Genomic DNA, 25,952 nt, shown 5'->3' on the forward strand with positions numbered 1-25,952 from the left:
CTTCTCCAAATGGCATTTTGTTTCATGAAATATTCAATTAAAATGGTTTTTAATGTATATATATATATATAAAGTGTCCGATTGATAGTGCAAGGAGGTATAGTTGAAATTCTGTCTTATTCCCATGACAGTTTTGAAAGTGTTTGATTGGTCGAAATACATTATATTTTTAAATTTTATTTTAAAATTTTGGTTATGAGCAAATTACAATTATTTTTTTTAAACATATTTTACAAATAATAATCATAAAAACTACTATAATATCAAACACATATAATATTCAAATAAAATAAAATTTATATGATCTGAATATTTTTTTATATATAAAAATTATTAGATATAAAATTATTAAACTATACTAATTATTATTAAAAAATAATATAAATCATATCTGGGAATCCCACCTAATATTTTGAGTTTCTAGGTTGAGATAATTCTTTGATTTGATATCAGAGTCTTAATGACCAAATGATTTCAAATTTGAATCTTATCATTTATATTTTTTTTATAAAAAACTAAATATAAAGTAATGTAGGTCTATACAAGTTTTAAACCCAAAGAGTTTTCACTTAAAAAAATATATTAGAGAATAATATAAATTATATCTTCAAATCTTACCTAATAACTTAAACTTTTAAATTAAAATAATTTTTTAACAATTATAACACTAGTTTGGTGAAAATATTAAATTCAAGACATGGATTCTACACATGAATGATCGTACACGATAAAAGATAGGTCACCCCGTCATTCTTTGGCTTAATTCTATGTTGTTGGATTTCATTTGATTTTATTATGGTGCTTGATTTTTTTGTCCCACGTTAGAGCTACAAGCTCTAAGCAATCAATTACAAGCAATCCGCAAAATGAAAAGCCATCTTGACTAAGATATTTTACGTCATTCGGGGGAAAAAAAACTTTATATGCTAAAACTAATATATAGCAACATAGAATTATATAATAAAATAAATTATATTTGATTCGATTTCTAATTAAATTCGAAGCTATTTGCAATTTCAAACAAGTTAAATGAATGCAGTTGATTTATGATTGTGGTAATGCTAGTCTAAAATCAACTCTTTTTTTCAATAAAATAAAAATAAAATGTTATTCACAATAAATTTCTTTATTTGATATTGGAAAAAAAGGTTGGGGTAGTGGGGTGAATTTCATATCCTTGTCTTCCAATCAGTAACATAAAAAGAATTCTTCATTTTCAAAATAAAAATAAATAAATTTCACTTAATAAATGAAAATTCTAAGTTTAGTCAAGATGTTGTTCGAATTAGACAGCCCGAGAATGAAAGATCCAAGTTTCACACAATAAAAACCCAAAAAAACAAAAAACGGATTTTTTTTTCAAAGTAAAGTTCATAAATTAAATTAAATTCTTTGTTTGTTTAACACTTTACGAAAATAATAACAAGATTAATTAAAATTAATGTAACTCACATGCTTTGTTTTTTTAAAAAAGACTGCATATACGGTGACAATTTTAAAAGTTTATTTGTTTTTATATTTTGAAAATATTTTTTTAAAAAAATTAATTTATTTATTTATTTCAAATTAATATATTTTTAGTGTTTTCAAATTATTTTGATGTTTTAATATTAAAAATAATTTTTAAAAAATAAAAAAATAATCTAATAGTCATTTGACATGCATGTATATAGCTCATACTCTAGTATAAATACACACGTACGTACATGCAAATGTTAAAATACGATAAATCTTGAAAATGAATGAAAATAGTAGGGATATCAATGCCGTTGAGTGCTGTTAAGTATGGATAGAGGGAAGAGTGAATCTTAAGTTAGTTAGTATTATAAGACAGAAATGATAGGTGTTTGTGCTTGCACACACACACACACACAGAGTTTTGTAATGAATTTTTGTTTTTTTAAAATATAAAAATACAACAAAACATGTTTATTTTATTATTGTTATCTTTATTTTTTTATTCTAAAGTGAGATGTTATTTTACGGTGATATATAATATTAATACTTTTCATTTACAAATTAATTTTATTTTTTATATCAGTGTATTAAAATTATAAAAAACACAAAAATAAAATAAAATTGTTTCTTCATTCTGGATACGCTTTTAAAACGCAATTTTGATGACAAGAATAAAACAGAATTAATTTTAATCAATTTCAAAGTTCCTCTGATTATTCCTGAAATCAAAGAAAAAGAAAAGGATAAAATGCCCTGACAATTTTGGCAAGAAATGGACAAAAAATTACAAAGAAAACGGGAGAAGAATCGAAGAATGGCACTGGGTTTCAGACAAGGGATTCTCCTTTGACCATGAAAGCCCCCAAACAAAACATTAAACAAATCAAAGAGAAAAGTAAAAACCCTTCCGCAGTTCCTTGTCTTGGGTTCCTGTTCTTATCGGTTACTCATTTTCTTTGTTTTCAAAAAGAAAGAAGCTTTGAATGCCGTCTGCTGCTGCTGCTGCTTCCACTAGAGCACAGCACACTTTACTCTTTCTTTATTTCTCCTTTCCTTGTTATTAGTTATTACACCCACTAGCATCGACACCAACACCAAAACAGAATCATTACTGTTTCTCTTCTCTTCTTCTGACCCCATCATTAAATGTTCTCGCTGCTCCCTCTCCTTTCTCATCTCAACCTCTTGTGATCAATCCCTTCAAAAATTCTTAAGAAAAATCTCTCTCTCTCCCGCTTCTTTCGCCGCTTTACCGGCTACCCTCCCGCCACGATTCCCTTTCTTTAAAATTTCCCTTTCCCGCCCCCCCCCCCGCCACGATTCCCTTTCTTTAAAATTTCCCACTCCTATTAACTCCTCCATCCCTTCAGCACCTAACGCCCGTTATGACCCACACTTTGTCGAGTTATAGAGGTGGAACTAACTAACTGGCTATAGAAGCCTCATTAATGTGAGGTTTGGTAGTTGGTGTTTCTTTTTTTGGAGATCGAAGGTGGTATTTGTGAGAATTCCCGTATAATCTATACCATCACTACTACTCTACTGATACTATAGTGACTGTCTTTTTTCTTTTTTGAAATTTGAAAAAGTTAGGGAATTGAAAAAAGAAAGTGGGTTTGCATCTGTGGTTTCATTTTATTGCCTTTGCTTCAATTTTAGTCCAAAAATATTGCCACCTACATTCTCATTCTTCGGACTCTCTCTCTCTCTCTCTTGCTTTTCTTTTGTTCGGCCTGGAAATTGCTTTAGGTTCTTCCATTGCAGGGCTTATAGCTTCACCATCCCTAGCTTCTACTTGCTAGAAGTGTATGTTTTCGGAGACAGAAACTTTCTGCTCTCTCCCTCCCTCCCTCCCTCTCTCATTTATCTCCAAAGATCAAAAACAAAAAGAGTAAGAACAAAACTTTTTGGTTTCTACTCCACCCCTGCTATTGTCAGTTGTAACCTCCACCTTGTTTTCTGTCTTTTGAGTCACAAGCGTTGTTGCCATCTTTGATAGCCCAAAAAATCTCTCCTTTTCAAGTTTGATAGCCCCTTTTCTCCACCTTTTGCATTCTTTCATGGGGTCCTTTTCTTAGAATCAAATGTATCAAAAGTTGGGATTCAATTAAACTGAGAGAAAAATGCTGCTCAAGTTCTTATGTTTAGCTGTTTTGGCTCCGCTACTTCTGGTACAGTGTTTGGACTCAATCAATGATGATGTACTTGGCTTGATAGTATTCAAGGCGGGTCTTCAAGACCCAGAGTCTAAACTCTCATCATGGAATGAAGATGATGACAGTCCTTGTAACTGGGTTGGTGTCAAATGTGACCCGAATACCCATCGGGTCACTGAACTGGTTCTTGATGGCTTCTCTTTATCTGGGCACATTGGTCGTGGCCTTTTGAGGCTACAATTTCTTCAGGTTCTGTCTTTAGCTAATAATAATTTTAATGGGACTATAAACCCTGATCTTCCTAGACTTGGCGGCTTACAAGTTATTGACTTGAGTGAAAATAGTCTATCAGGGTCAATCCCCGATGGGTTTTTCCAGCAATGTGGGTCATTGAGGTCTGTTTCATTTGCTAGGAATGATCTTACAGGGATGATTCCTGGTTCTTTGAGCTTTTGTACGTCGCTTTCAGTTGTTAATTTCTCATCGAATGGCCTTTCTGGTGAATTGCCATCTGGATTATGGTATTTGAGAGGGATACAGTCTCTTGATTTGTCTGATAATTTGTTGGAAGGAGAGATACCTGAAGGAATTGCAAATTTGTATGCTTTGAGAGCCATTAATTTGAGAAGGAATAGGTTCACTGGGCAGCTACCAGTGGATATTGGAGGTTGCCAGGTTTTGAAACTGCTTGATTTTAGCGAGAATGCTTTGTCTGGTGGTCTTCCAGAGTCATTGCAGAGGCTTAGTTCATGTGCTACTGTTAGACTAGGAGGAAATTCATTCACAGGGGAAGTTCCTGGGTGGATTGGACAGTTGACAAGTCTTGAAAGCTTGGATCTTTCTGTCAATAGATTTTCAGGTCGGATTCCAGTTTCAATAGGAAACCTTAACGTGCTGAAGGAATTGAATCTGTCCATGAACCAGCTTGCTGGAGGGTTGCCTGAGTCAATGGAGAATTGTGTTGACCTTTTGGCTATAGATGTTAGCCATAATCGGTTGACAGGTAACCTTCCTTCATGGATTTTCAAGACGGGGTTAAAAAGCGTGTCGCTTTCTGGGAACAAACTTGATGAAAGCATAGAACATCCTTCAGGTGTATCATTGGCAGCTTCTCTTCAAAGTCTTCAGGTCTTGGATCTATCTTCAAATGTCTTCTCTGGAGAAATCCCATCTGACATTGGGGTTTTAAGCAGCCTGCAACTCTTTAATGTGTCAAGGAACCAACTGTTTGGTTCTATTCCACCGAGTGTAGGAGAATTGACAATGATACAAGCTCTGGATTTGAGTGATAATAGGCTAACCGGCAGCATTCCTTCTGAAATTGGAGGAGCAGTCTCCCTCAAGGAACTGAGATTGGAGATGAACTTCCTATCTGGGAAAATTCCTACTCTGATCAAGAAGTGCTCATCGCTAACATCTTTGTGAGTTTTTCCTCGCATGCTTGACTTTTGCTTTAAAAGTTCTCCGTTTGGTTCTTCCCATTTGTTATTTCCTTGTGCTCGCAATACTCTGAGAAAATAACTTTCTGCTTCTACAATTCTGTTAGCAGTCCTTAATAATTTCAACTGAGAGCCATTACATTCAATCATTACAGTGAAAACAGTTGCACTGTCGTATTGTTTTTGAGGGCAGGTTACCCTGGTGGCTGGTTGCTTCAGTTCTTTTTGAAATTGTTTGCATGAAACAACTAGACTGCCATACCTTCTCTTAGTTTAATTATGTGTTTGTTGGTGTTTAGTCTGACCTTTGCAGGCAAAATTTATTGTCATTTTGGTGTAAGATGAAAAACTATCTACGTTTTTTGTGCTGATAGGCTCACCAAATGTCAATCAACATATGACTATCATCTATGCAGCAGAACCTGATCAGTATGATTTTTTGTGTGTTTATTTGTTTGTTTAAGCTGATAATCAGTGGTGTTTGCTATTGCTCAGTGCATTACTATATGGTGCCCATCTTAAATCTGTTATCGGGATTTGATCAAATTGATATAATTTGAAGTTCTCGTTAAACGCTGAAAAAGAATGAGGAAGGGAAAGAATTCAACAAAGAAAAATCTGGACTCTTGAATTGCTGTTGTCTATTGTACCTTCATTTTATAATTTGTAGTTTCAATTTATAAGTCATGGAACCTGCATTGTTCTAACAATTTCTCTCTCTGTTTTTTGACTGGACTGTACAGAATTATATCTGGGAACAACCTTAGTGGTCCAATTCCAGTAGCCATTGCAAACCTAACCAACCTACAATATGTAGATTTATCATTCAACCGCTTCTCTGGAAGCTTACCCAAAGAGCTGGTCAATCTTTCCCACCTCCTGTCCTTTAATATTTCTCATAACAACTTAAAAGGTGACCTCCCACTTGGGGGTTTCTTCAACACTATTTCCCCATCATCTGTCTCTGGTAATCCCTCCTTGTGTGGATCTGTTGTCAACCGATCCTGCCCTTCTGTCCATCAGAAGCCTATTGTTCTGAATCCCAACTCTTCTGGCTCCTCCAATGGCACCTCTTTTAATCTCCATCACAGGAAGATTGCACTCAGCATCTCTGCTCTCATTGCTATTGGCGCAGCTGCTTGCATTACACTCGGTGTGGTAGCTGTTACTCTCCTCAATATCCGTGCAAGATCTTCTATGGCACGCTCGCCTGCTGCTTTCACATTTTCTGGTGGGGAAGATTTCAGCTGTTCCCCAACTAATGATCCAAACTATGGCAAGCTTGTCATGTTTTCTGGCGATGCTGATTTTGTTGCTGGGGCCCAAGCATTACTCAACAAAGACTCAGAACTTGGTCGTGGTGGGTTTGGGGTTGTTTACCGAACAATACTTCGAGATGGGCGTTCAGTTGCTATAAAGAAGCTAACAGTTTCAAGTTTGATCAAGTCCCAAGATGAATTTGAAAGGGAAGTGAAGAAACTTGGAGAGGTTAGGCATCATAATCTTGTCACACTGGAAGGTTATTACTGGACTCCATCCTTGCAACTCCTTATTTATGAATACGCATCCAGTGGAAGTTTGTATAAGCATCTCCATGATGGACCTGATAAGAACTACCTCTCCTGGCGGCATAGATTCAACATAATACTTGGAATGGCTAGAGGTTTGGCCCATTTGCATCACATGAACATAACCCATTACAATTTAAAATCAACCAATATTCTGATAGATGATTCTGGTGAGCCAAAAGTGGGAGACTTTGGCCTGGCGAAGCTGTTGCCCACTTTAGACCGTTGCATCTTAAGCAGCAAAATCCAGAGTGCATTAGGATACATGGCTCCTGAGTTTGCTTGTCGAACGGTGAAGATAACTGAGAAATGTGATGTGTATGGGTTTGGGGTCCTAGTTTTGGAAGTGGTGACAGGGAAGAGGCCAGTGGAATACATGGAGGATGATGTGGTTGTGCTATGTGACATGGTGAGGGGAGCACTGGAGGATGGAAGAGTGGAAGAATGCATTGATGGCAGACTTCGAGGAAATTTTCCAGCAGATGAGGCGATTCCAGTAGTAAAACTTGGTTTGATATGTTCATCTCAAGTGCCATCGAATCGGCCAGACATGGAAGAAGTGGTCAATATTTTAGAGCTGATCCAATGTCCTGCAGGGGGGCAGGAAGAGCTGGAGTGAACGGGACTTGTACTAGAGTTCAAGAAAGAAACCGAAAACATGTTTTCTCCAGTGAAGAAGAATCCGGTTGGTTTGTTCAAAGAAAAAAAAAAGAATATATTGTTCAATTTACCTTCAAAATTCTCCTCGCTATTGAATTTTATTTGTACCCCTTTTTTTTATGACAATGTTATCTACAGTTTCCATGACCGGATTCCTTTTCACCGGAATATAGGGCACTTATAATATTGCATCAATGATATTCCTCCCTAAGGAGTATACTTGACTGGTTACTCATCTTTGTCTTGATAGCATCTTGTATCTGTTTCATATTACATGGACCAAGGTTTCAACAAGAAAATGAAAGCACAGCTGAGGTCAGTAGCAGACAGACTACAAGGGCTTCTGTGGAGTATAGAATTTGAATGGTATGATGCTCTTGGATAAAGCAATCTTTTGCTTTATTCATTCTTCTTAAGCCAGAATTTGCCTTTGCTTTATTTAACCTTTTGCTTTTCTGAGAATTTATTGCACCCTCAAGCGCAGCATGGTCAACAACTTTTTCACTCATTGCAGAGAGTAGCCGTGCTCTCAATTCTGTGAACCAACCGATGCCAATTATTCTACCGATGCACTCCTTCGCACTGTTTGTAATTTATTATCATAAACAACCTCCTCTGTGTCTGCAACTCGGGGAATAATTAACCCTTGGATTTGAAGGATGGTGTTGGACCCCAAGGGGAAACAAATAAAAATGGAAATGGACATCATCATAGCAAATCACATGGGGGTCCTGAAAAGCACCACCATGGCACCTTTTTGAGTGGCAATATTAGTGCATGGCAATCAAGTGGGAACTTTGCATGATATTCATTGGTAATATGCCTTGTGAAGGGGAAAAGGTTTAGCATGCTCTTATGAAATAGTGTGCTCATCATACCTTTTTATTTACATCTTATTACTTACCTGTGGAATGGATGTAAAGTTCTGAGACCAAGCAGTAGAGACAGAGTTCATCAGAGTTTCACAGACAGTAAATTTGCATCGACTATGAATTTAATCAAACCTAGCACGTGTGTTTACTGAAAATATTTTTTTTTAAATAAATTTTAAAAAATTAAATTATTTTTTGATATTTGATAGTATAATAAAAAATAAGTTAAAAATAATTTATTAATATTTTATTTTTTTAAATTTATTAAAATAATAAGGAATAACTCTTACAAATTAAAAAGTTGAATGAGAATAAAAGTAAAAAAATATAATTTTATAAGTTATCTCAAATACAATAAATAATAATCAAAATAATAGAGATCAAATCTAAAAAATTAAAAAAATTAAAAGATGAAGAAATTAAAATAATAATAATACTTAACATTTCATAAATTAAGTAACAATTAAAAGAATGATGATCAAATTTGATAGATAAAAAAATTTAATTAAAAAATAATAAGAAAAAAAATAATTATTATAAGAATGAGAACTAAAGTTAATATAAAAATTAAATTCTAAGAGATGAAATTAAAAAATAAATATTCAAAATAAAATACATATAACAATAAAAAATTTGAAAATTAAATTTGATATAATTAGTAAATAATATAATATTTTTAAATTTTTCACAATTTCTAGAAAATATTTTCCGTCCAAAATAAAAAAATACTTTTCTAAAAACTAAATTAAATTTTTCTTTAATTAAACAGTATTTTTTATTTACTAATTTTTTAAATAATAAATAAATTTAAAAAAATTTAAAAAATAACTTTTTAAAAAACAACCACACCGCAATACTAACTGTTTTGAACTTTGATGCGGGCAGTGGTGCAATCCGTGTTATCAAATTAAAAATATAGAAAAACGACATTTTTTTGTTTGGAAAGGCAAGCAGAGGGGGTTCGAGATAAAACGTGCAAAAAATGCACGCGGCTTAAAGGCCTCTAGTTTTAGCAGAAGGGTGGCCAGCTGCATGATTTGGTGTCCTGCTTGCCATTCTTAAGCTGAAAAATGACTTCGAATCAAAATAGTTGAACGACAGGGAGAAACTTTTGTCCGCGGTGCCAATCAAAAGACGATGTAGAATACAGAGGGATTTTGGACTGATGGAGCTTGATGCGACTCCAGCTCATGGGACCTGGTGATTAGAATAAAGTTAAAGTACAACCATATCTATAACCCATGACAGGAACATACCAAGTATGAGTGGGGAGTTGCATTCTTGGATTGAATGACAGGCACCATTTCTTGTTCCTGCTTTTGGGTCCCAAGCCCCAGCCCCTACCATGCTGGTCCTTCTTCCCCTGGTTGACTTCATGCCTGAAATATGATAATTAAAAGGAGATCATCCTTCATCCTCAACCTGTGTATGTTCATCGACTTCTATGTCGTTTCCCTTTCTGTGCTGGACAAAGACAAGAATTGGGTTTCCCCTTCAATGAAGAAGAACAGAATGTGCAATGGAATATGTTCTCAAGTGCTCGTCAAAGAATGCAGATTGCACAAAAACAAATGTGAGCACTTTACAATTAACAAAAAACAGAAACATTAGATCATAGACGTGTTTCAACAATTCTCTGGACTCTCACTGTTACACGAAACTCAAAATGCCAAAATCGCTCTTGTCAGAAGGATTTACAATCAAAATTTTGTATATCTATTCGTTTTCTTGTTCTCCTCCTTGTACACATCCTGGGAAGGTAGAACTTTCTTCTTTCTCTTCTCCCTGCAAAAATCCTAGTTGTCCCAGTCATTTTCCCATCCATCTTTGTTTGAAGTCCTAGAAGTAAGGCCATTGGCTGACACACTTGCTGAATGGCGTGCAGCTGGTGACTTTATTGCATTCTCCTCATCCCAATTATCATCCCAGACCTTATCCCAGCCTCCAGCTGTTTCGAAATCATTTGCAACACCAGATTCTGGCATAGCCATTTCAAGCTCCTGATAAGCGATTCTGGCCTCTGGTCTCCCCTTCCTACACATGCAGCAAGCTAATGTCCCTCCAAAAACTACCACTGTAATAATCAGGAAGTAAGCACCATTGATGGGGGTAATCAGCTGGTCATAAGAAGGGAGGTTCATGAAAAAGTTTGCTTGAGATTCAAGAGGATCCAAGTGCAGAACACAGTCCCCATTTTTAGCATTTACTATCACCTCTGTGCTTTGACCAACAGTCAAATTGATCTGAAAAGAAAACATTGAAACTCTGCTTTAAAAGAGGCAACAAACACACCCATAAATTGCAATGGATGAAGCCAGTACAATTATTAGATCACCAACATGAAACATCACGCCCCCCCCCCCCCCCCAAGAAATATTTAATCTGTCTGGGGTAGTAGCACGATGTCAACTGAACAAGATTAAATTTTCCAGAACAAGGCAAGAAAAATATCACAACTTGGTTATAAGTTTCTGTCTCTAGTAAATTTAAAGTTTGCCACTGGATCTAAGCCCGTTCTCAATATAACTTCCTTACCTTCCAGCAATTACACGCATTCAAGCTAGCGGAAGCCAAAAACCAGTAACACCTTGTGAGTTCTTGCTGACTTTCGAAACTGCTCTTAAACCATGCCAACGGAATGTTACTGGAAGAAGCTTAATCTAATTTTGTTTTCTCACTCTTTTTTGCTTCCATTGCCTGGCCACAGCTTTTCAATTTTGTTTAAGTATTCCATATCTCATGCCAGTTTTAAGTCGACCATAGAAACAACACGATGAAACAGGAAAACAATACATACCGTTTTAGTTTGGTGTTTTGCTATTTCCACCAAAGAATTGTCAATAGGATTTGGGGCATGCACATCCACTGACAAATTGTGTTCCCCAGAATTTTGTATAAGAACCGTCCACCAATGGGATCCTACAAGGAGAGGGAGAATAGATGATGAACTATATAAAAATAGCAGTACTAAGTACCCCTCTACAGATAACAGCATAACTTTTCTAGGTGAGTTGGAAAATGAGCAACACATAAGTAAATGAAGTTCTTCCACTGCATGTCTTTATGTAATTGCTAGTCACAGGAGAGGTCTAGAAAACAAATGGATGGACAGAAAATTGTAACCAAAAGGGTGCAAAATAGAATGCTATCTGAGCACGGTTCAAACAACCAAAAGCACTAGTTATAGCTTATTGAAAAAAAGTTGACAGATGAACTACTGCATATAATAGCAAAAGCAGCAATAACCTACATGACACTGCAGACAAAATCTCACCGCCTGATAGTTGACAAGAGGAGACTAGTCAGTGACACATATTAACAAGTATATAATGACCGTGGTTAGCGGTCACTGATCCAATTCTGATATTGCAGTCACATATACCATCACCGTCCAGAAATTGTGATATGACCATGCTGAAATGTGTGTTTTAGCTTGTACTGTATGCAAGTATTTCAAGTTCAAGTCCATTTTGTATTTGGACGACCATAAACAAAAATTATGATTTACCAGTTTCCAAGAGAAGAAGACATGATAAATTTAATATCCCTTATGAAGCAGAAACTGCATGACTGCCCATAACAAGCAAAAATGCTGAGGCAAGCCAGCTGTCACACCCGCATCTTGTGGTCTATCAATAGAAGGTTACATTGCCCAACATCAATAAGACAGATGCCTGAGGTTCATAAGAAGGCGAGTTTAAGGACAGAAACAAAAACATCAATCCTCCAGTCTCCACAGAGCAGCCTTCTAGAGTGTAACGATAAGAGAAATGGCAAGAATCTGAATTGCTGAAAATATCTTAACTTTTTAATAATATTTTTAACAGAAAAATTGATTCGTGTACATAGAGAAGTGATTTCTGGCACAAGACATGCCGCAATGACATCCTAAACCAAAGAAATGCTGCTCCCATGCAATGACAGAGGACTAAACCTGCCTGTATGAGAATTGGGGTCTGGACAAGATCACATGCTAAATATGATGCACCCATGCCCAATTTAAATTGGAAGTTGCTAAGGCCAAGAGCAAGATGACAGTAAGCAATAGATTGGGAATTTCTTAGGCACCTCCAAAGAATGCTTGTGATAACACTTGTCCTTCATAAGTTCCAATAACACAGCTATCAATAAGGCATGTGCTCCAATCTCATCTCGATACCAAGACTTGGTGCTTCCACCGACCCCTATTATCCATATGTACTTCTCCTGCTACTCAAATGAAGAGGTCCAAGATTGGAGTTCAAATGAAATATCTAAGACTTCATATTTTCTTTCATTCCTGATAAAACATGGTTAATAGCGACATATTATAAGCCAAACAAGCTGCAGTTGAATAGCCTCAAGGGTTGCAAGTTATAGCATGAAACTCTTCATGCCATGACAAAATAGCCATTAAAATCCAAGAATCATCATTTCCAGCTGAGGTTTTGGTGCCTGAACTTTGTAAATGGTTAACAGAAAAGGAAAGAAAGGCCACCATAAGGGCTTCTGAAAATTAAAGGAAATACACACAACAGGAGTCACTTAAACATAGACATGATAGTAAGGGGGGAATGAATTTTAACTTGACATGAATCAATGAAAGTCTTAAACAGGCAATGAACAGGACTATCATGAGACTACGCATAGGAGTTACAGGAGATCTAGTACAATCTCAACAAGCTTGATGCAACTTTAAAATATCAGGAGCTTGCTTAAAAAATAGACAAAGGAGTCTCCTTTTCAGAATATGCCAGTGTTCTGATAACCTACTTCATCAGACAACATAGGGCACGAACTAATCAAGGTAATTGTCTTGATAATGTATGCTCAGAGTAAAACAAGCACTTCAAGAGAAAGCTTTATACATATACTACTCTTTTATTTTTTTCAGTGGAGGTATACTGAAAAGTTCCTTTATGCTATGCACGTATTAATGTTCCACTAACTAATTGATGGATTAAACTTAAAACAGCTTGGATTTGTGATTCCAAGGTTTACATACTATCACTCCTTAAAAAGAAAAGAAAGGGAGAAAGAAAGCCATCACAACAAAAATAACAACACTAAGATTCTCAATAATAAAATATAACACAGAGTACAGCAATCAGTAGAACCCACCAAAGATACCACACAGTTGCCAACCCTTAATATATTGTTTCTTTACTACCAAGAAAATAATTTGATTGTGTTCAACTTCAACACAGTTGCACGTGATGTGAGTTCGGCATTGTGGTGTATGATACTTTTTAAAAGTGCTTTTCGCTTGAAAATGCATAAATGATTTTTTTTCAGATTTTTTGACTTTTAACACATCAAAACCAACAAAAAAGCACTAAAAAATCATCAATTTGATGCCTTTTCAAGTGAAACATACTTTTGGAATGGACCCAAAAGTAGAAACTACCACACTCCCAAACACTCACTAAGTAATCCACAATTTTCCCTTGTGCTAATCACACATGAATTTCTACACAGCGAACTCTAGCTGAAACTCAATATCTTAAAGAACAAGTAATCGGATTGGAACATGGTAAGAAAAAAAAATTGAATATTAAAAGGTTATACTGTATCGCAGCAAAAATAAAGACCTTGTTTCAAATAAAGCAGGAATTACATGAGATTTTACAACAGTGATGAGTTTAAAGCAACATTAAAAATATAGATGACTTTGCTTTTAAAGATGGACAGGGTGAGTATGCCATCATTTTAATACCATAATCCCACTTAATGACTTTACAGGGGCCAAGAAGCACTTGACTATCCATGTCAATGATAGACATCTGAAAGTATATACTCATGCAAGACAGCTACTACCATAAATTCCTATATGCAAGAAGCTCCAACTGTTTCTCTGGATATATCGATCTTGCCTCCTTTTGAATTTGTCTTCCCATTTTCATTACATCATGGAACTAGATTTATACAGCTTTTAAATCACGCATGCCTGCAAACTCCACTAACTTATGAAATGTAAAACAGTATGGACTGTCAATTCCAAGGCTTACATGGTCCTTATTTCTTTTATTTAAAAAAAGAAAAAAAAGTGAAAGAGACGGGCCTTAGCAACTACACTACTGCAGCAATCAGCTGCACTCAACACATGTATAACATGATTGTCTACCACCTATCGTAATGTGATGCTGCTACCAAGAACCTAATCCTCAGATAATTGCTGATACAGTAATCTAAGATTGATTCTCTTCTGCCACTCAACATAACAAATTAAGTTCTAAACCACCAAAAGATCCCATTTACATTTACCATTCGAGTTCAGCATTTCAAGACACAAAAATTCATTCATTTCCATTTTCGTCTCCTGCAAATCCTAATACATCACATTACCAAAACCATAACCACTCACAACCAGCAGCACAGATAATGTTCATCAACCATTAATTCCTCAACTCCATAAAAGAAACCAAGCATCGCAACTCGAAAAAGAGAACTAAACAGCCAGGGAAAATAGAAACACATTGCATAATATAATAAAAACCATTACCATTATCAAATCCAAGAATGCAAGCAGTCAACGACTTGAGGTCCGTGCACCTCCTACCGCCCACTGTTGTACAATTCTCCCCACCAGCCTCTGATTCCAAATCTGGTTTCCGATGATCCTTCTCTTCACTCGCATTCTTCGTTTCATCATCCCTTTTCTCATCTCCACTCTCCTTTTCATTCCCTCGAGTCGAATTTAGTCCCACAACCCCCCTCTCACCATTACTTTTTTCACTAATATTACCAATATTATTATTATTTTTATTATTATTCAAGCTCGTGGAATTATCAACTTTTGAAACCGAATTATCCTCAGTGTTTGTCGTATTTAGTGTCTTAGCAGGATCTGGACTTGGCGACGGGGATACCTTAATTAAATACAAAAACAATAAAACATCATTAAATTTATGTCTCTCTCTAAAAAACCATCATTAAATTAATTCCTCTCTAAAAGACAAACAAAAACAAAAACGTAAAATAAACAGAGAGTGAGTTTACTTGGACTTTGACGGAGCTGTTGCCGTCATGGTCTTTAGGAGCAGCCAAATGCCGAATCGTGGAGACAAAGGAAGCGTTAGAAACACCGGAGGATAAAATCAAGGCGACGAAGAACAAAAACAGTCTTGAAATTCCATTTCTACCCATTACTGAATAGAAGTACAGATCTTTGCTTCCTTTATTTTTTATTTTTTTTCCAGATTGGCAGAAGCTTACATGGATTTGTGATATTTAAGAATTTGGAAATTTAGGGTTAAGGATTTTTCATGTTAATTTTTTTTAGTTGTCTTGCATGTCAGGTGTGAGATGGGAACAGAGAAGGGCGCCTCATCCCTGAGCTGTTGGGCATTGAAACGACAGATCAAACGCGTTGAGGTTTTACATGGGCTAAACATTGGATTATATGAAGCCCAAATTGGGCTTGGGTTGGTTTTGGGCCTAGATGGAAAATTGCCCTTGAATTTTGGTTTTTTGGTGCATGTGTAAGCCCAGAAAAGGAATGGCTTACTTTTGTGTGGGAGAAGGGTGGTAAAAGAGGCGACAAAGACCATATGTTTCTTTTTATTTAAGGAATAAAACATAATCTCTTTCAAACAAGGAAGAATCAATAAAGTAAAAGTTTGAGCTTTAATGGCGTCCATGGCTTAAGGGCTAATGACTTCTCTCATGGCTTGTGGCTCCAATAATATTTTTCACCTTTTGTGGTCATTTTTCTATCTCTTATGATTTATTGGAAGCTTGGTTATGACAAAAAGAAGAAGGATAATTGGGGGTGGGAAATTTGCTTTTTAATTGTAAGGGTTACATGAGGTATGGAACTATTTTTCAAGTGGGACTTGGTAAATAAAAATCTTATATGAAAAAAAATGGGATTTAGTTGTATAATTTGTTACAAAGTAGCATAAATTATATATGAAGAACTCGCTATTTAGATTTTTGGATTGAAATGATTTTTTTTTTTCATATTATTAGAACTCAACACTTTTAATATTAGACATGTTAGAAAATATTATAAATTTTATATTAGAACTTCATTTATTGGCTTTGATTTTTAGATTAATACAAAGATAAAGTAAAAAGGAGTTATTTTTATTTTTATTTGAAAAATTAAAATTAAAATTATTTAATTTGATAGTGTTAATAATATGTTGAGGATTGGTTGGCAGAAATATTTGTTTATTAAATTATCATTTTGTGTTCAACTTTAGAAGGATGTTTCAAAGAAATATCCTTACAAATACATTAGTCCAACTTTAATTTCTTCTGTTTTTTTTTTAAAAAAACCCAATAATTCTTCCAACATTTAAGAAAATGCTTAGTTTGAGATCGTATTCATAATGATCAAGGTTTAAAGTGAATTAATAGACTATTAAGTGAACAAATAAACAGTTTGTCAAAGGCATTTAGAACCAAAAAAAAAAAGATTTTGGCCTCGAGAAATCCTTTAAACAATCATGATCACAACTTTTCATAGCCTTTCTGTGCTGTTTGTATCAACTAATTCTACGAATAATGAACTAGGATATTGCTTGTAAGTTGTAACAAATATATTAATTGAATTATTATTCATGTGCAATTAACATGAGTTTATATATATACGGGGTCATGAGCTAAAATTGTCTGAATCAAATAATTCTACAGACAATTAGCGTGCTTGATTGCTTGGTAACAACTAAATTATCACTCTTGTGCAACATAATTAAGGCTATGTGGTATTTTGAATTATATCTAGATGAGCTTGATTCGTGCATAACATATAATTTCTTGAGCCAATTAACAAGGTGGATCATGCCAATTTTTTGAACCAAATTGGTGGACCATGCTCATAAATCTACCTGTTCTCCAATCTTTATGAGAATGGTCCACAATTAATATACTGCTAGACACATCATCCAGTATAATCTGTGTTCAAACTTCAAACGCAAACCCTCGAAGCAGAATCTATTAGCAGTAATTTCTTGCCTGCTGCTCTCATTTAATGCAGCCTTTCCAGTTTCCATGCAGATATAAACCGTCATTGATACTTTGCCTCTTGCTTGGATTAAGCACTCTTTGGTATTCTTTTTTTGATCAAGCTTGGCTTCCAAGTCTTCGAGCCACATTCAAAAGCAAAAAAGAACCCTTTAAGCTTCCATGTTATGAGCCATGACCCCATCTATAAACCTAAGTAAGTTCTCCCATGTCTCATTGGCAAGTGAAAGTAAAAAAGAAATGGACGAGATAGCGGTGGTTCTCAAAAGATTTGGGGATGAGCAAAGCACATTGTTAGACCAGTTTGAGAGACTCTCCTTTGAGGTGCAGCTGAACCAAGCCATACTGGGGAGGAGTCTCTCGGAACCAGGGGCGTCTCGGTCTCAGTTCAAGGGAAAACTAAATGGGCAGGATACAGCTCCTCTGGCAACACATGTGAAACAAGGGCGCCGTCGTCGTGCGTTAGGTTTTGACAAGCTCTTGAAGAAGTTGCTCAGGCCCATTCTTTGTAGAAAGGGTAAAGGTGGTGGCGGTGACGGTGGTGTTGCTACTGCTGCAAAAAAGGAAGGCATGGCTGATCCTAAAGATCCCAAATCTTGGAAGGCTTTTAGTAGGTCATTAAGGATTTAAACATGGTTTGATCCGTCTTTTGATTAATTGTAAGAGCTACATTTGCTTCTCTAGCTCATCTTAATGTCCAGATTTACTACCACGATGATCCTTTTTCTTGATTTAAATATTTGATTATTACCAACATATATATATATATATATATATATGTTGGTAATAAAATTTCAATATTAGTGGTAATTATAAGGACTAAATTGTGTTGCATTGGTAAATTTGAAACCAATGGATATCAATTCATTCTAATTTCTTTGATTTACAGTACTATATGTATAACATCAATTTAGTCCCTAACCTGTATTCTTATTTTTAAAGGGTGTTTGTTTACACAGTAACTTTAACTTTTAAAGAAGCAGCTCGGAGCTGCTTCTTCTCCTGTTGTGTCTATGTCAGTGTCTATAGCAGATGAAATAATTGCATTTCAAACACAAATGTTATCATTTAGGTTCTAATAATTTTCTATATTTCTCAATTGGTCCTCTATCAATTTATTTTATTCTAAAGACATCCTATATGACATTTATATTTCTCAAAAGGTAGCCATTGAAGGATTACGTGCTATTTTTTACGTGGGATGATAACTAATGCTGAGTGCCAAATGGGTTATTGATGTAGTTGCTCTCCTGGCCTTGTAATTCTTTGGACTTAGAGCCTCTAGTGAGATGGAATTAATTTCATTTTCACCTAGGATTATGGCATTTTCATGTCCTTAGGGTTTCAAATGAATGATAATATATGCAAGATAGTTTTGTTCTTATTATTCCTTATTTGAATTTTATAAATACTAATTAATTAGATAGTTATATCATATGAATCTAAAGGATTGATATAATTAGAAAAAATATTTGTTTCCTTTCTTGACCTTTTAAATTTGGATTTTAAAGCCAATATTAATAAAAATCTATTCTTTTTTCAATACATCAATTCAACGTAAAATATATATTTTTAAAAAAATTAATATATAAATTAACTAGAGTATATTCTAAATTAATTTAGAATAAAAAATAATAAGATAAAAAAAAGATAATATGTGATCATACCATTTATAATTTTTTTTGTTTTTTTAAAATATAATTATAAAACTTTGATGAATTTGATGGATCAATTCAAGATTTGATTCATCCAAAGATTAATTCAAGTAGAAAAAAAAAACCCTTTGATTGTCTCGAAAAAAAAAAACACTTTTTTGATCCTGGCTTAAATTGATTGGAACCCTCTTAACCTATTATTTTTTTTAAAAAATTTATTAAAATTATATTATTTTTCTTTTTTTAAAAAAAAAAAAACAATAAAATCAGGTCGACCTCGGGAGCCATAACTCCGGCGTTGTGAGTTGGGATAAAGCAAGTCATCAACAACCTGACACTGGAAAAAACCTAACATGATGTCGATGTCTTTGCCTTCTCCGTGCTCTCCGCTGTCTGAATTCCTTCCATGTCCTTCACTTAGCAACCACCACGTTTTCTTCAACAACACTATCAAGCTCTGTTGCCACAAATTTTCTAGCCTCAAGCCTTTTTTCATTCCAGCAGCGTCACTGTCCACCAGAAAATCGTATCCCCCAGAAACCACAGTGTTACATAGTCCAATTCTTGGTAACAAGGAGCAAAGATTATACCCAAAAGAGGGCGAGGAACATAAGGGCTTTCCTACGAAAGAAGAAGAACAAGAAAGCCTGGATTTTGATGAGAAAGCTAGTGAATTTCAGGTACTGGATTTTTTAAATGCAGTAAAAGCACTACCTTGTAGAGAAAGAGTTGCTCACATTGTCAGGGTTCTTGATAAAGAGATTGGATTTTTGAACATCTCAGACTTCAATGATGTTCTCATGGCTTTGTTCACAGCCAATGAGTCTGATCTTGTCTTGAAATTGTACTCGGGTTTATCATGTTACAGTTTAGAGCCAAATTCTTGGACATTTTCAATCATGGTCAGGTGTCATTGCAAGAAAAAGGACCCTGGTGAGGCCAAAAGGGTTTTAGACCGGATGATGCAAAAAGGGTTTAATCCAAATGTTGCAACATTGACCATGCTAATCAATTCATTCTGCAAAATGGGTCAATTGCAGAATGCCTTTCAAGTTTTTGAGGTCATGGATAGGATTGGGTGCAAGCCAAACATTAAAACATACAATTGCTTGTTAAAGGGGATGTGTTATGTGGGGAGAATAGAGGAAGCATTCGAGCTAATGGAAGATATCAAGAAAACCACTGTAGAGCCGGATATTTATACATATACTGCCTTGATGGATGGTTTTTGTAAGGTAGGCAGATCAGATGAGGCAATGGAGTTGCTAAATGAGGCTATGGAGATGGGGTTGGCACCAAATGTGGTCACTTTTAACACCCTGATAGATGGATATGCCAAGGAAGGGAGACCATTGAAAGGGTTTGGTGTGCTGAAGTTAATGAAACAGAGAAAATGCATGCCTGATTATATTAGCTACAGCACATTGCTGCATGGTTTGTTGCTCTGGGGAAGAGTTCTAGCTGGGCTGAGAATTTTCAATGAAATGGAGGGGAGTGGACTTGAAGCGGATGGGAGGTTGATGAATAGTCTTGTTAGAGGTTTATGTAGGAAATCTATTAAAGAAAATGACCTAGTTGAGGTTGCCTATGAAGTGTTCGAGAAAATGAAGAAACGGGGTTTTGTCATAGAGCAGAGCACATATGCCCTAGTGATTCAAGCTCTTTGGGTGGCAAAGAAAGTAGACGATGCTTTTATCAATTTGCACCTGATGGTTAGATTGGGATATTTTCCTAGATTAATCACCATTAACAACGTAATTCGAGCACTTTGTGTTGCAGGAAAGGTAGACGAGGCATTTTATGTTCTAGTTCTCATGTATGAAAATAGTAAAATCCCAAGTAGAATGTCCTATGACTTACTGATTCATGAGTTGAATCAGCAGGAAAGGACTTTGTGTGCATGTAATGTCTATGGTGCTGCATTAGTTCGAGGTGTGGTTCCCCACAAAAAGCCTCGACGATGAGAAAAATGCTTCATGGCAGTTGTTTATGCAATGCCATTACGTTACTGAGCGTGGAAGTTCCTGTTTTTACCAATACTTCAGTGATGGTATAACCTGCCATCTATATAATTAATGAAAAATGTCACACAAATTTGACTCAAAAGATAGAAATGATACAACAGCAGGGCCAATATGACCCTTTTCATTCAGAAATGCTATTCTGTCTTGCAGTGCCTGGGAGAAAAGGTACCATGTCTCTCTTACAAAAAGAACTGTGCTCTATGAGATATCTCAAGTGATGAATACATGTGTATTATAGAACTAACAGCAATAAAATATGGCAGGCAACTCTTCTGCTATCTAAGCCCGATAGACAAAAAGACTCCAAATCCAAAACTCATGCTCTGCTCAAGTATTGTCCAGTTCTTGTGTCTACCAATATTTCTGCGCCGATATTAACGAACAATGGAACATTAACTACAGCACCAGTGTCCAGAGTTGCTGGCTTTGTTCCACCTGTCGCAAGAAATTCATTTCTCAAATGTTAAGGCCATGAAAACATGAGAACAGCAATGCTGTAATTGGTAAATAACAGAACAAAAGCTAAGATAACAAAGTCAAGTATAGATTAACCCAATGAACGAAATGACCACAGTTCACTGCTTTGTTCTTTCTTCTTTGGCATCTGAGCGCGTGCTTATTACAGTGTAAACATGTGTATTGGCAGGCTAGCCTATGATTATGGTCGAGGAACAGAATTACCTGGTTTTCTACTGTGCTTCCTGTAACTGCACTTTTTACACATGCAGCCAGGGAAAAACTTAAACACACAATTGCAAACGAGCTTGACTCTATATCTCTACAGGATGATAAATTAATGAGCATTTGTATGCACAGAATAGTTTGTCTCAAGTTTTCCGTAAAGAAGCCAAATGACATTACCTTGAGCAGTGTCACCCTTGAGCCCGGGATCCACATCAACAACAGTCAGTTGAACTGTGATTGGAAGTTCAAAATCAATAACCTGCAAGAAAATGAACAAGCAATTTTATAAATAGCAGCATCAGCACAAAATAGCAACCCTTGTTTTTGCAAATGGATGTCAGCCAAGTTAATTGTGCATCCAATTAAATAAATGAGTTCAAAGAGGACATCTGTATAACAATATTTGCACATAAATATATGAACAAAAAAAGTGTCCCAGATCGAAGGAAATTGGGAATTACTTTTCCATTCCAAAATAGCAAATTGCAGTCCATTCCCTCTTTTAGCCACTTTGTCTTATCTCTGACATCTGCCTCATTGAGACGGTATTCTTCAAAAGTACTCTGTGACAAGTCAAATGACACAAATTTAAGAAAAGAACGTAAATAAAAAACAAGTATATTCAGGCCCAAACACATTAATGTGGCTAATAATAAACAGCTATATCTACCAACCAGAAACCTGCAATCTTCAAGAAGGAAATAAAAGCAGATTATGACTGCAAATATCTCTTCAGTCTAACAAATTTGATTATGAGCACAGCAAGCCATACCAAGTCCATGAAAACAAACTGAACTCCATCTTTGTACGTGAACTGCTTTGCCTCCTTGAATACATTTGCCTCTTCAATCTGCAGAAACAGAAAACAGAAAAGAACATGAGAAAAAACCATATGGGTTCCCTCTAACACAAGCATCACCTACTATGGTTGACACTTGCATGCCTTTGCTGTAAATCTACAAATCAAAGATGCCGCCAACTAATCAAATTTCAAGATCAGCAAATAAATCATAACCTCAAGCTGCAACAAAAAGGGGACTGAAATTCCTATAACTTAAAAAACTGTTTCCTCCAGATGCTTGAATTTCTTATCCATCACCACCTAATCCTTCTCCTTATTAACATTAACTGCCAAATGCCCGTTTGCCACCTTAAATTTTTTTTCCAGAGAAAATATTAGTTACACCAAAAGTTGTGCTGCCCCCACCCCGCCTCTCACATAAACATGGGAACCCACCATGAAAATTATCCGTAAGTCCCACCTTCATGCAAGAGGGAGGCGTCCAACACCATATGTACCGAAAATTCCCCGACCAACCATTCCAAGAAACACACAAATTTTTCCTATTTTGAGCCACCAGTATCTATTTAATCATAATGGTCGAGCAGAAACAAAATTAGAAAAGAAAAGGCAGCATTTTTTATGCCAGCCCATTACAGCATTGCTGGATTAACTAATCTTTCCTCATAGACATTTCATCAAACACCAATTACACGGGCCAAACACAAGTAAAGTCAAACTCCTTAAAAAAAAAAATAGAGAGAGATGAATTACCGTACTTCCAGCTCGGAAAGTTTTCTCAACAGTATTTCCAGTAACATAATTACGCATCTTGGTCCTCACAAATGCCGCCCCTTTTCCTGGTTTTACATGCAGAAACTCTACACCAACCCGAAATGTAATAAAAAGAAAATCAAATATTGCATAAAAAACAGAAACGTAAACAAAATCAAAGCAAAAAAAAACATAATTACCTAGGACTCGCCAAGGAGCCCCATCAACTTCAATGTTGGAGCCCACTTTTATATCATTACTAGACAAAGCATAAATCCCTGCAAGAAAAAAAACAGCAACAGCAATAAAAACAACAAAGTTGTCATCTTTGTGTTAATGCCAACGTAGTTGAAAAGAGAGGGGGGACTTACTTGGAAAAGTGGGGGGCGAGGGTGTTTTGGGGAAAATGCGCAATGGAAGAAAGGAGGGCTTAGATGAAAAGGCGGAACGGTGAAGGATGCAGTAAGGTGAAGAGAGAGTGGCAGTTGTAGTTCGCACCATGGTAATGGCAGTTGTTTCTGGTTTGGGTAGAGAAGATTTTTTCTTTATTTATTTCATTTCCCCTCAAAAAATACAGAGGAATACACAGAGGAGTACATAGATAAGGGAAGAAGGTCTGAGCTTGGATTGGGCCTTTGATCGAATGGGCCTTGCCCGTTAAAATCTGGCCTCCCTTTTACAGGAGTGCTGCTGCTCTATGAACATTTTTCTTTTTAATTTCAAAAATATATTTTAAAAAACTTAACCCCCCACCTCTATATATATATATATATATATATATATATATAGAGAGAGAGAGAGAGAGAGAGAGATCCATGTCGACATGGATTAAAACGAAGCTTGCCGAGAAAGGGAGAGAATGAATCTAATGATTAGCATGAGATTACAGGGAGATACAAAAGCAAAAGCATCCATCCAATTTATATATCCCTTGTTAATGTTGGTGGTCCAATCCAATTGAGTATAGGTGGCAAGATGGCACGTATGAAAATATTGTGCCCACGGCCGAATCCGTAGACAATTGGGAGATGATGACATGACTGCTCATCAAACATGCACCATGGTTCATTTCCTTGGCTGACAAGAAGATAGAACGGAGGTTGACGGCACCATTAGCAATAGATCACGATGGGTGCTGGCTAGCATCATGAGCTGCACGCTTGGATCTTCAATATGTATGAGAATCAAGCATTCTAATCCATCCTTCTATATAAAAAAGATGAATACCATCGTTGAAACCGCTAATAAAAACATAAAAAAGTTGTTCAAAATTCTCTAGCATGCTTCCTTATGCTCTCTTTGTATATTGAATAGCTATGAGGATATCAACTAAAGGTATAACTTATTCACTAGTTTATGCGGCAGAGATAATGATATCTTGGAAAGTGGAGATTCTTTCTCTTAAGGTACTTATGAAATTTAAGCTTGAGAAGGTTGAATAAGCTAAAATACGGTATAAGCAACTAACATCATTGGTAAAAATAAATTAATTATAATTTGTCATTATATAAAAATTAACTCAAATGTATGATAGAAAAGTCCGATCAAGAAAGTTCAAGGAGATTTTTTGTTAAAAAAATTATACCATTACCTTGAGAAGACCATAATAAATGGATATAAAATTATAAAGGTCCCTATGAAGTGAATAAAATATTTTCAGGAAGAACATTAATGCTGACAAGAATTAATAGAGAAGATTTGATTAGACCTGTAAACTCTAATTCTGTAAAGAAATATTATCTATGATATATAAGTTTTCATCAAATAAAAAACAAATTTTTAGACAAGAAATTCTTTTTCTATATCTTTCATTTACCTATAGATGTTTGTTGATACTAAATAACCCACAAACACATCTTTGCAGTCTTGCATGATTCCATAGACTTAACTCATTTTTTTTTTTACTAAAAATCTAAAATTTAAACTTACTTTTTTACTTTATAAATAAATTAATGTTTGTTTAAAATCAAATGTAACATTCTTTTTATAAAATGACAGATGGATCAAACAACTCATTCAATGAGGTGGTCCAATTCTAAACCAAAATATATGAATTGCAAAACGAACGGTCATCCTCACACTACATCTCTTAAAACATATTTTAGTTGTATGCATAATTATATGTAATGATCATTGACTTGTAAAATGCATTTCTTTGCAAAGTTCAGATCATTATACTAATCAAGGTTAAAGTTTATTGGTTTTAACTACTTGCGTATGAAATGAAAAAAGATCATCCTTGTTATTCATTTTACATTCTAAAATGAATATATCCTTTATGATTCCCTTTTGAATTTGAGTAATTTTTTTTTTAATTTCAACTAGGATCACACTCTATACTAAGACAAATGACATTTCAATGATCAATAATTGATAAAAAAAAACTGTTAGAAAGCCAAAAGAGCTCGATAAACTCAAATGCTAGAGGATATGCTCAAATTAAAAGCAAAAGAGATAGTCTAAATAAAATAATGATGCCCTACCAAAACAAAAAAGAAGACATATCAAAGAAAGGCGATAAGATAAAAAAAAAAAAGATTTAAAAACACAATGAATCAAGTAGGTGAGAGCGATCCCGAGTCTTTTAAATCTTGAAACACCGTTTAAGCTTTATAAATCCATTTCTTTCATAGTCATAAGCCATAATCTATATCACATGCATTTAAAAGTCCTTTCTATTTAAGATAGCAGGCAATTTAAATCAATAAATTGAGCTCTTAAAATGCAAAAAACCTTTTCATAGGAGTCGTGACATTGCAAGCAAAGTACTCGTTATTATTCATGCTGATAAAAAAAAGTATTAAAAATAATAAGATAATTTTTTCTCAAACAAAGTCTTGAGCTTTTACTTAAACATCTTGCTTTAAAAATCCACAAAAACAAAAGATCACCTCATCATATACCTTCAACAATTTCAATATCTTTAACACAA

The 25,952-nt window shown here is 35.2% G+C and overlaps 4 protein-coding genes across 4 annotated transcripts; 2 read left to right on the plus strand and 2 right to left on the minus strand.

The window, feature by feature from the left end:
- Window positions 1-2,755: 2,755 nt before the first annotated feature.
- LOC105109556 (probably inactive leucine-rich repeat receptor-like protein kinase At3g28040) lies at window positions 2,756-7,516 on the plus strand. Its single transcript, XM_011004294.1, has 2 exons — window positions 2,756-5,035; window positions 5,797-7,516. Exons 1-2 carry the CDS (start codon window positions 3,582-3,584, stop codon window positions 7,238-7,240), a joined length of 2,898 nt encoding a protein of 965 aa, XP_011002596.1. The 5' UTR covers window positions 2,756-3,581; the 3' UTR covers window positions 7,241-7,516.
- A 2,137-nt stretch (window positions 7,517-9,653) lies between these two features.
- On the minus strand, window positions 9,654-15,485 carry LOC105109560 (uncharacterized). Its single transcript, XM_011004297.1, has 4 exons — window positions 15,132-15,485; window positions 14,635-15,001; window positions 10,951-11,072; window positions 9,654-10,396 (listed from the first exon to the last, which is right to left on the minus strand). Exons 1-4 carry the CDS (start codon window positions 15,276-15,278, stop codon window positions 9,950-9,952), a joined length of 1,083 nt encoding a protein of 360 aa, XP_011002599.1. The 5' UTR covers window positions 15,279-15,485; the 3' UTR covers window positions 9,654-9,949.
- Window positions 15,486-19,062: 3,577 nt separating this feature from the next.
- LOC105109559 (putative pentatricopeptide repeat-containing protein At3g16710, mitochondrial) lies at window positions 19,063-20,777 on the plus strand. The gene has a single exon (XM_011004296.1). The coding sequence runs from the start codon at window positions 19,111-19,113 to the stop codon at window positions 20,719-20,721; it is 1,611 nt and encodes a 536-aa protein (XP_011002598.1). The 5' UTR covers window positions 19,063-19,110; the 3' UTR covers window positions 20,722-20,777.
- Window positions 20,778-20,864: 87 nt separating this feature from the next.
- Window positions 20,865-23,583, minus strand: LOC105109557 (elongation factor P (EF-P) family protein). The gene is made up of 7 exons (XM_011004295.1): window positions 23,392-23,583; window positions 23,221-23,298; window positions 23,021-23,127; window positions 22,238-22,315; window positions 21,927-22,028; window positions 21,643-21,724; window positions 20,865-21,216 (listed from the first exon to the last, which is right to left on the minus strand). Exons 1-7 carry the CDS (start codon window positions 23,519-23,521, stop codon window positions 21,098-21,100), a joined length of 696 nt encoding a protein of 231 aa, XP_011002597.1. The 5' UTR covers window positions 23,522-23,583; the 3' UTR covers window positions 20,865-21,097.
- Window positions 23,584-25,952: the final 2,369 nt, after the last annotated feature.

Source organism: Populus euphratica, unplaced genomic scaffold, assembly GCF_000495115.2.
Source record: "Populus euphratica unplaced genomic scaffold, PopEup_1.0 scaffold227.1, whole genome shotgun sequence".
NCBI classification, from domain to species: domain Eukaryota; kingdom Viridiplantae; phylum Streptophyta; class Magnoliopsida; order Malpighiales; family Salicaceae; genus Populus; species Populus euphratica.

Bases quoted from the DNA above. Each gene is read 5' to 3' on its own strand.
- LOC105109560 (XM_011004297.1), bottom strand. From the start codon at position 15,278: ATGGGTAGAAATGGAATTTCAAGACTGTTTTTGTTCTTCGTCGCCTTG. The intron at 11,073-14,634 runs GTAATGGTTTTT...CTCTCCTTGTAG, and splicing joins CATTCTTGGATTTGATAATG to GATCCCATTGGTGGACGGTT. The intron at 10,397-10,950 runs GTATGTATTGTT...TTTTCTTTTCAG, and splicing joins CAAAACACCAAACTAAAACG to ATCAATTTGACTGTTGGTCA.
- LOC105109557 (XM_011004295.1), bottom strand. From the start codon at position 23,521: ATGGTGCGAACTACAACTGCCACTCTCTCTTCACCTTACTGCATCCTT. The intron at 23,299-23,391 runs GTAAGTCCCCCC...TTTTTCTTGCAG, and splicing joins CTCGCCCCCCACTTTTCCAA to GGATTTATGCTTTGTCTAGT. The intron at 22,029-22,237 runs GTATGGCTTGCT...GACTTGTCACAG, and splicing joins AGTTTGTTTTCATGGACTTG to AGTACTTTTGAAGAATACCG.
- LOC105109556 (XM_011004294.1), top strand. From the start codon at position 3,582: ATGCTGCTCAAGTTCTTATGTTTAGCTGTTTTGGCTCCGCTACTTCTG. The intron at 5,036-5,796 runs GTGAGTTTTTCC...TGGACTGTACAG, and splicing joins TGCTCATCGCTAACATCTTT to AATTATATCTGGGAACAACC.
- LOC105109559 (XM_011004296.1), top strand. From the start codon at position 19,111: ATGATGTCGATGTCTTTGCCTTCTCCGTGCTCTCCGCTGTCTGAATTC.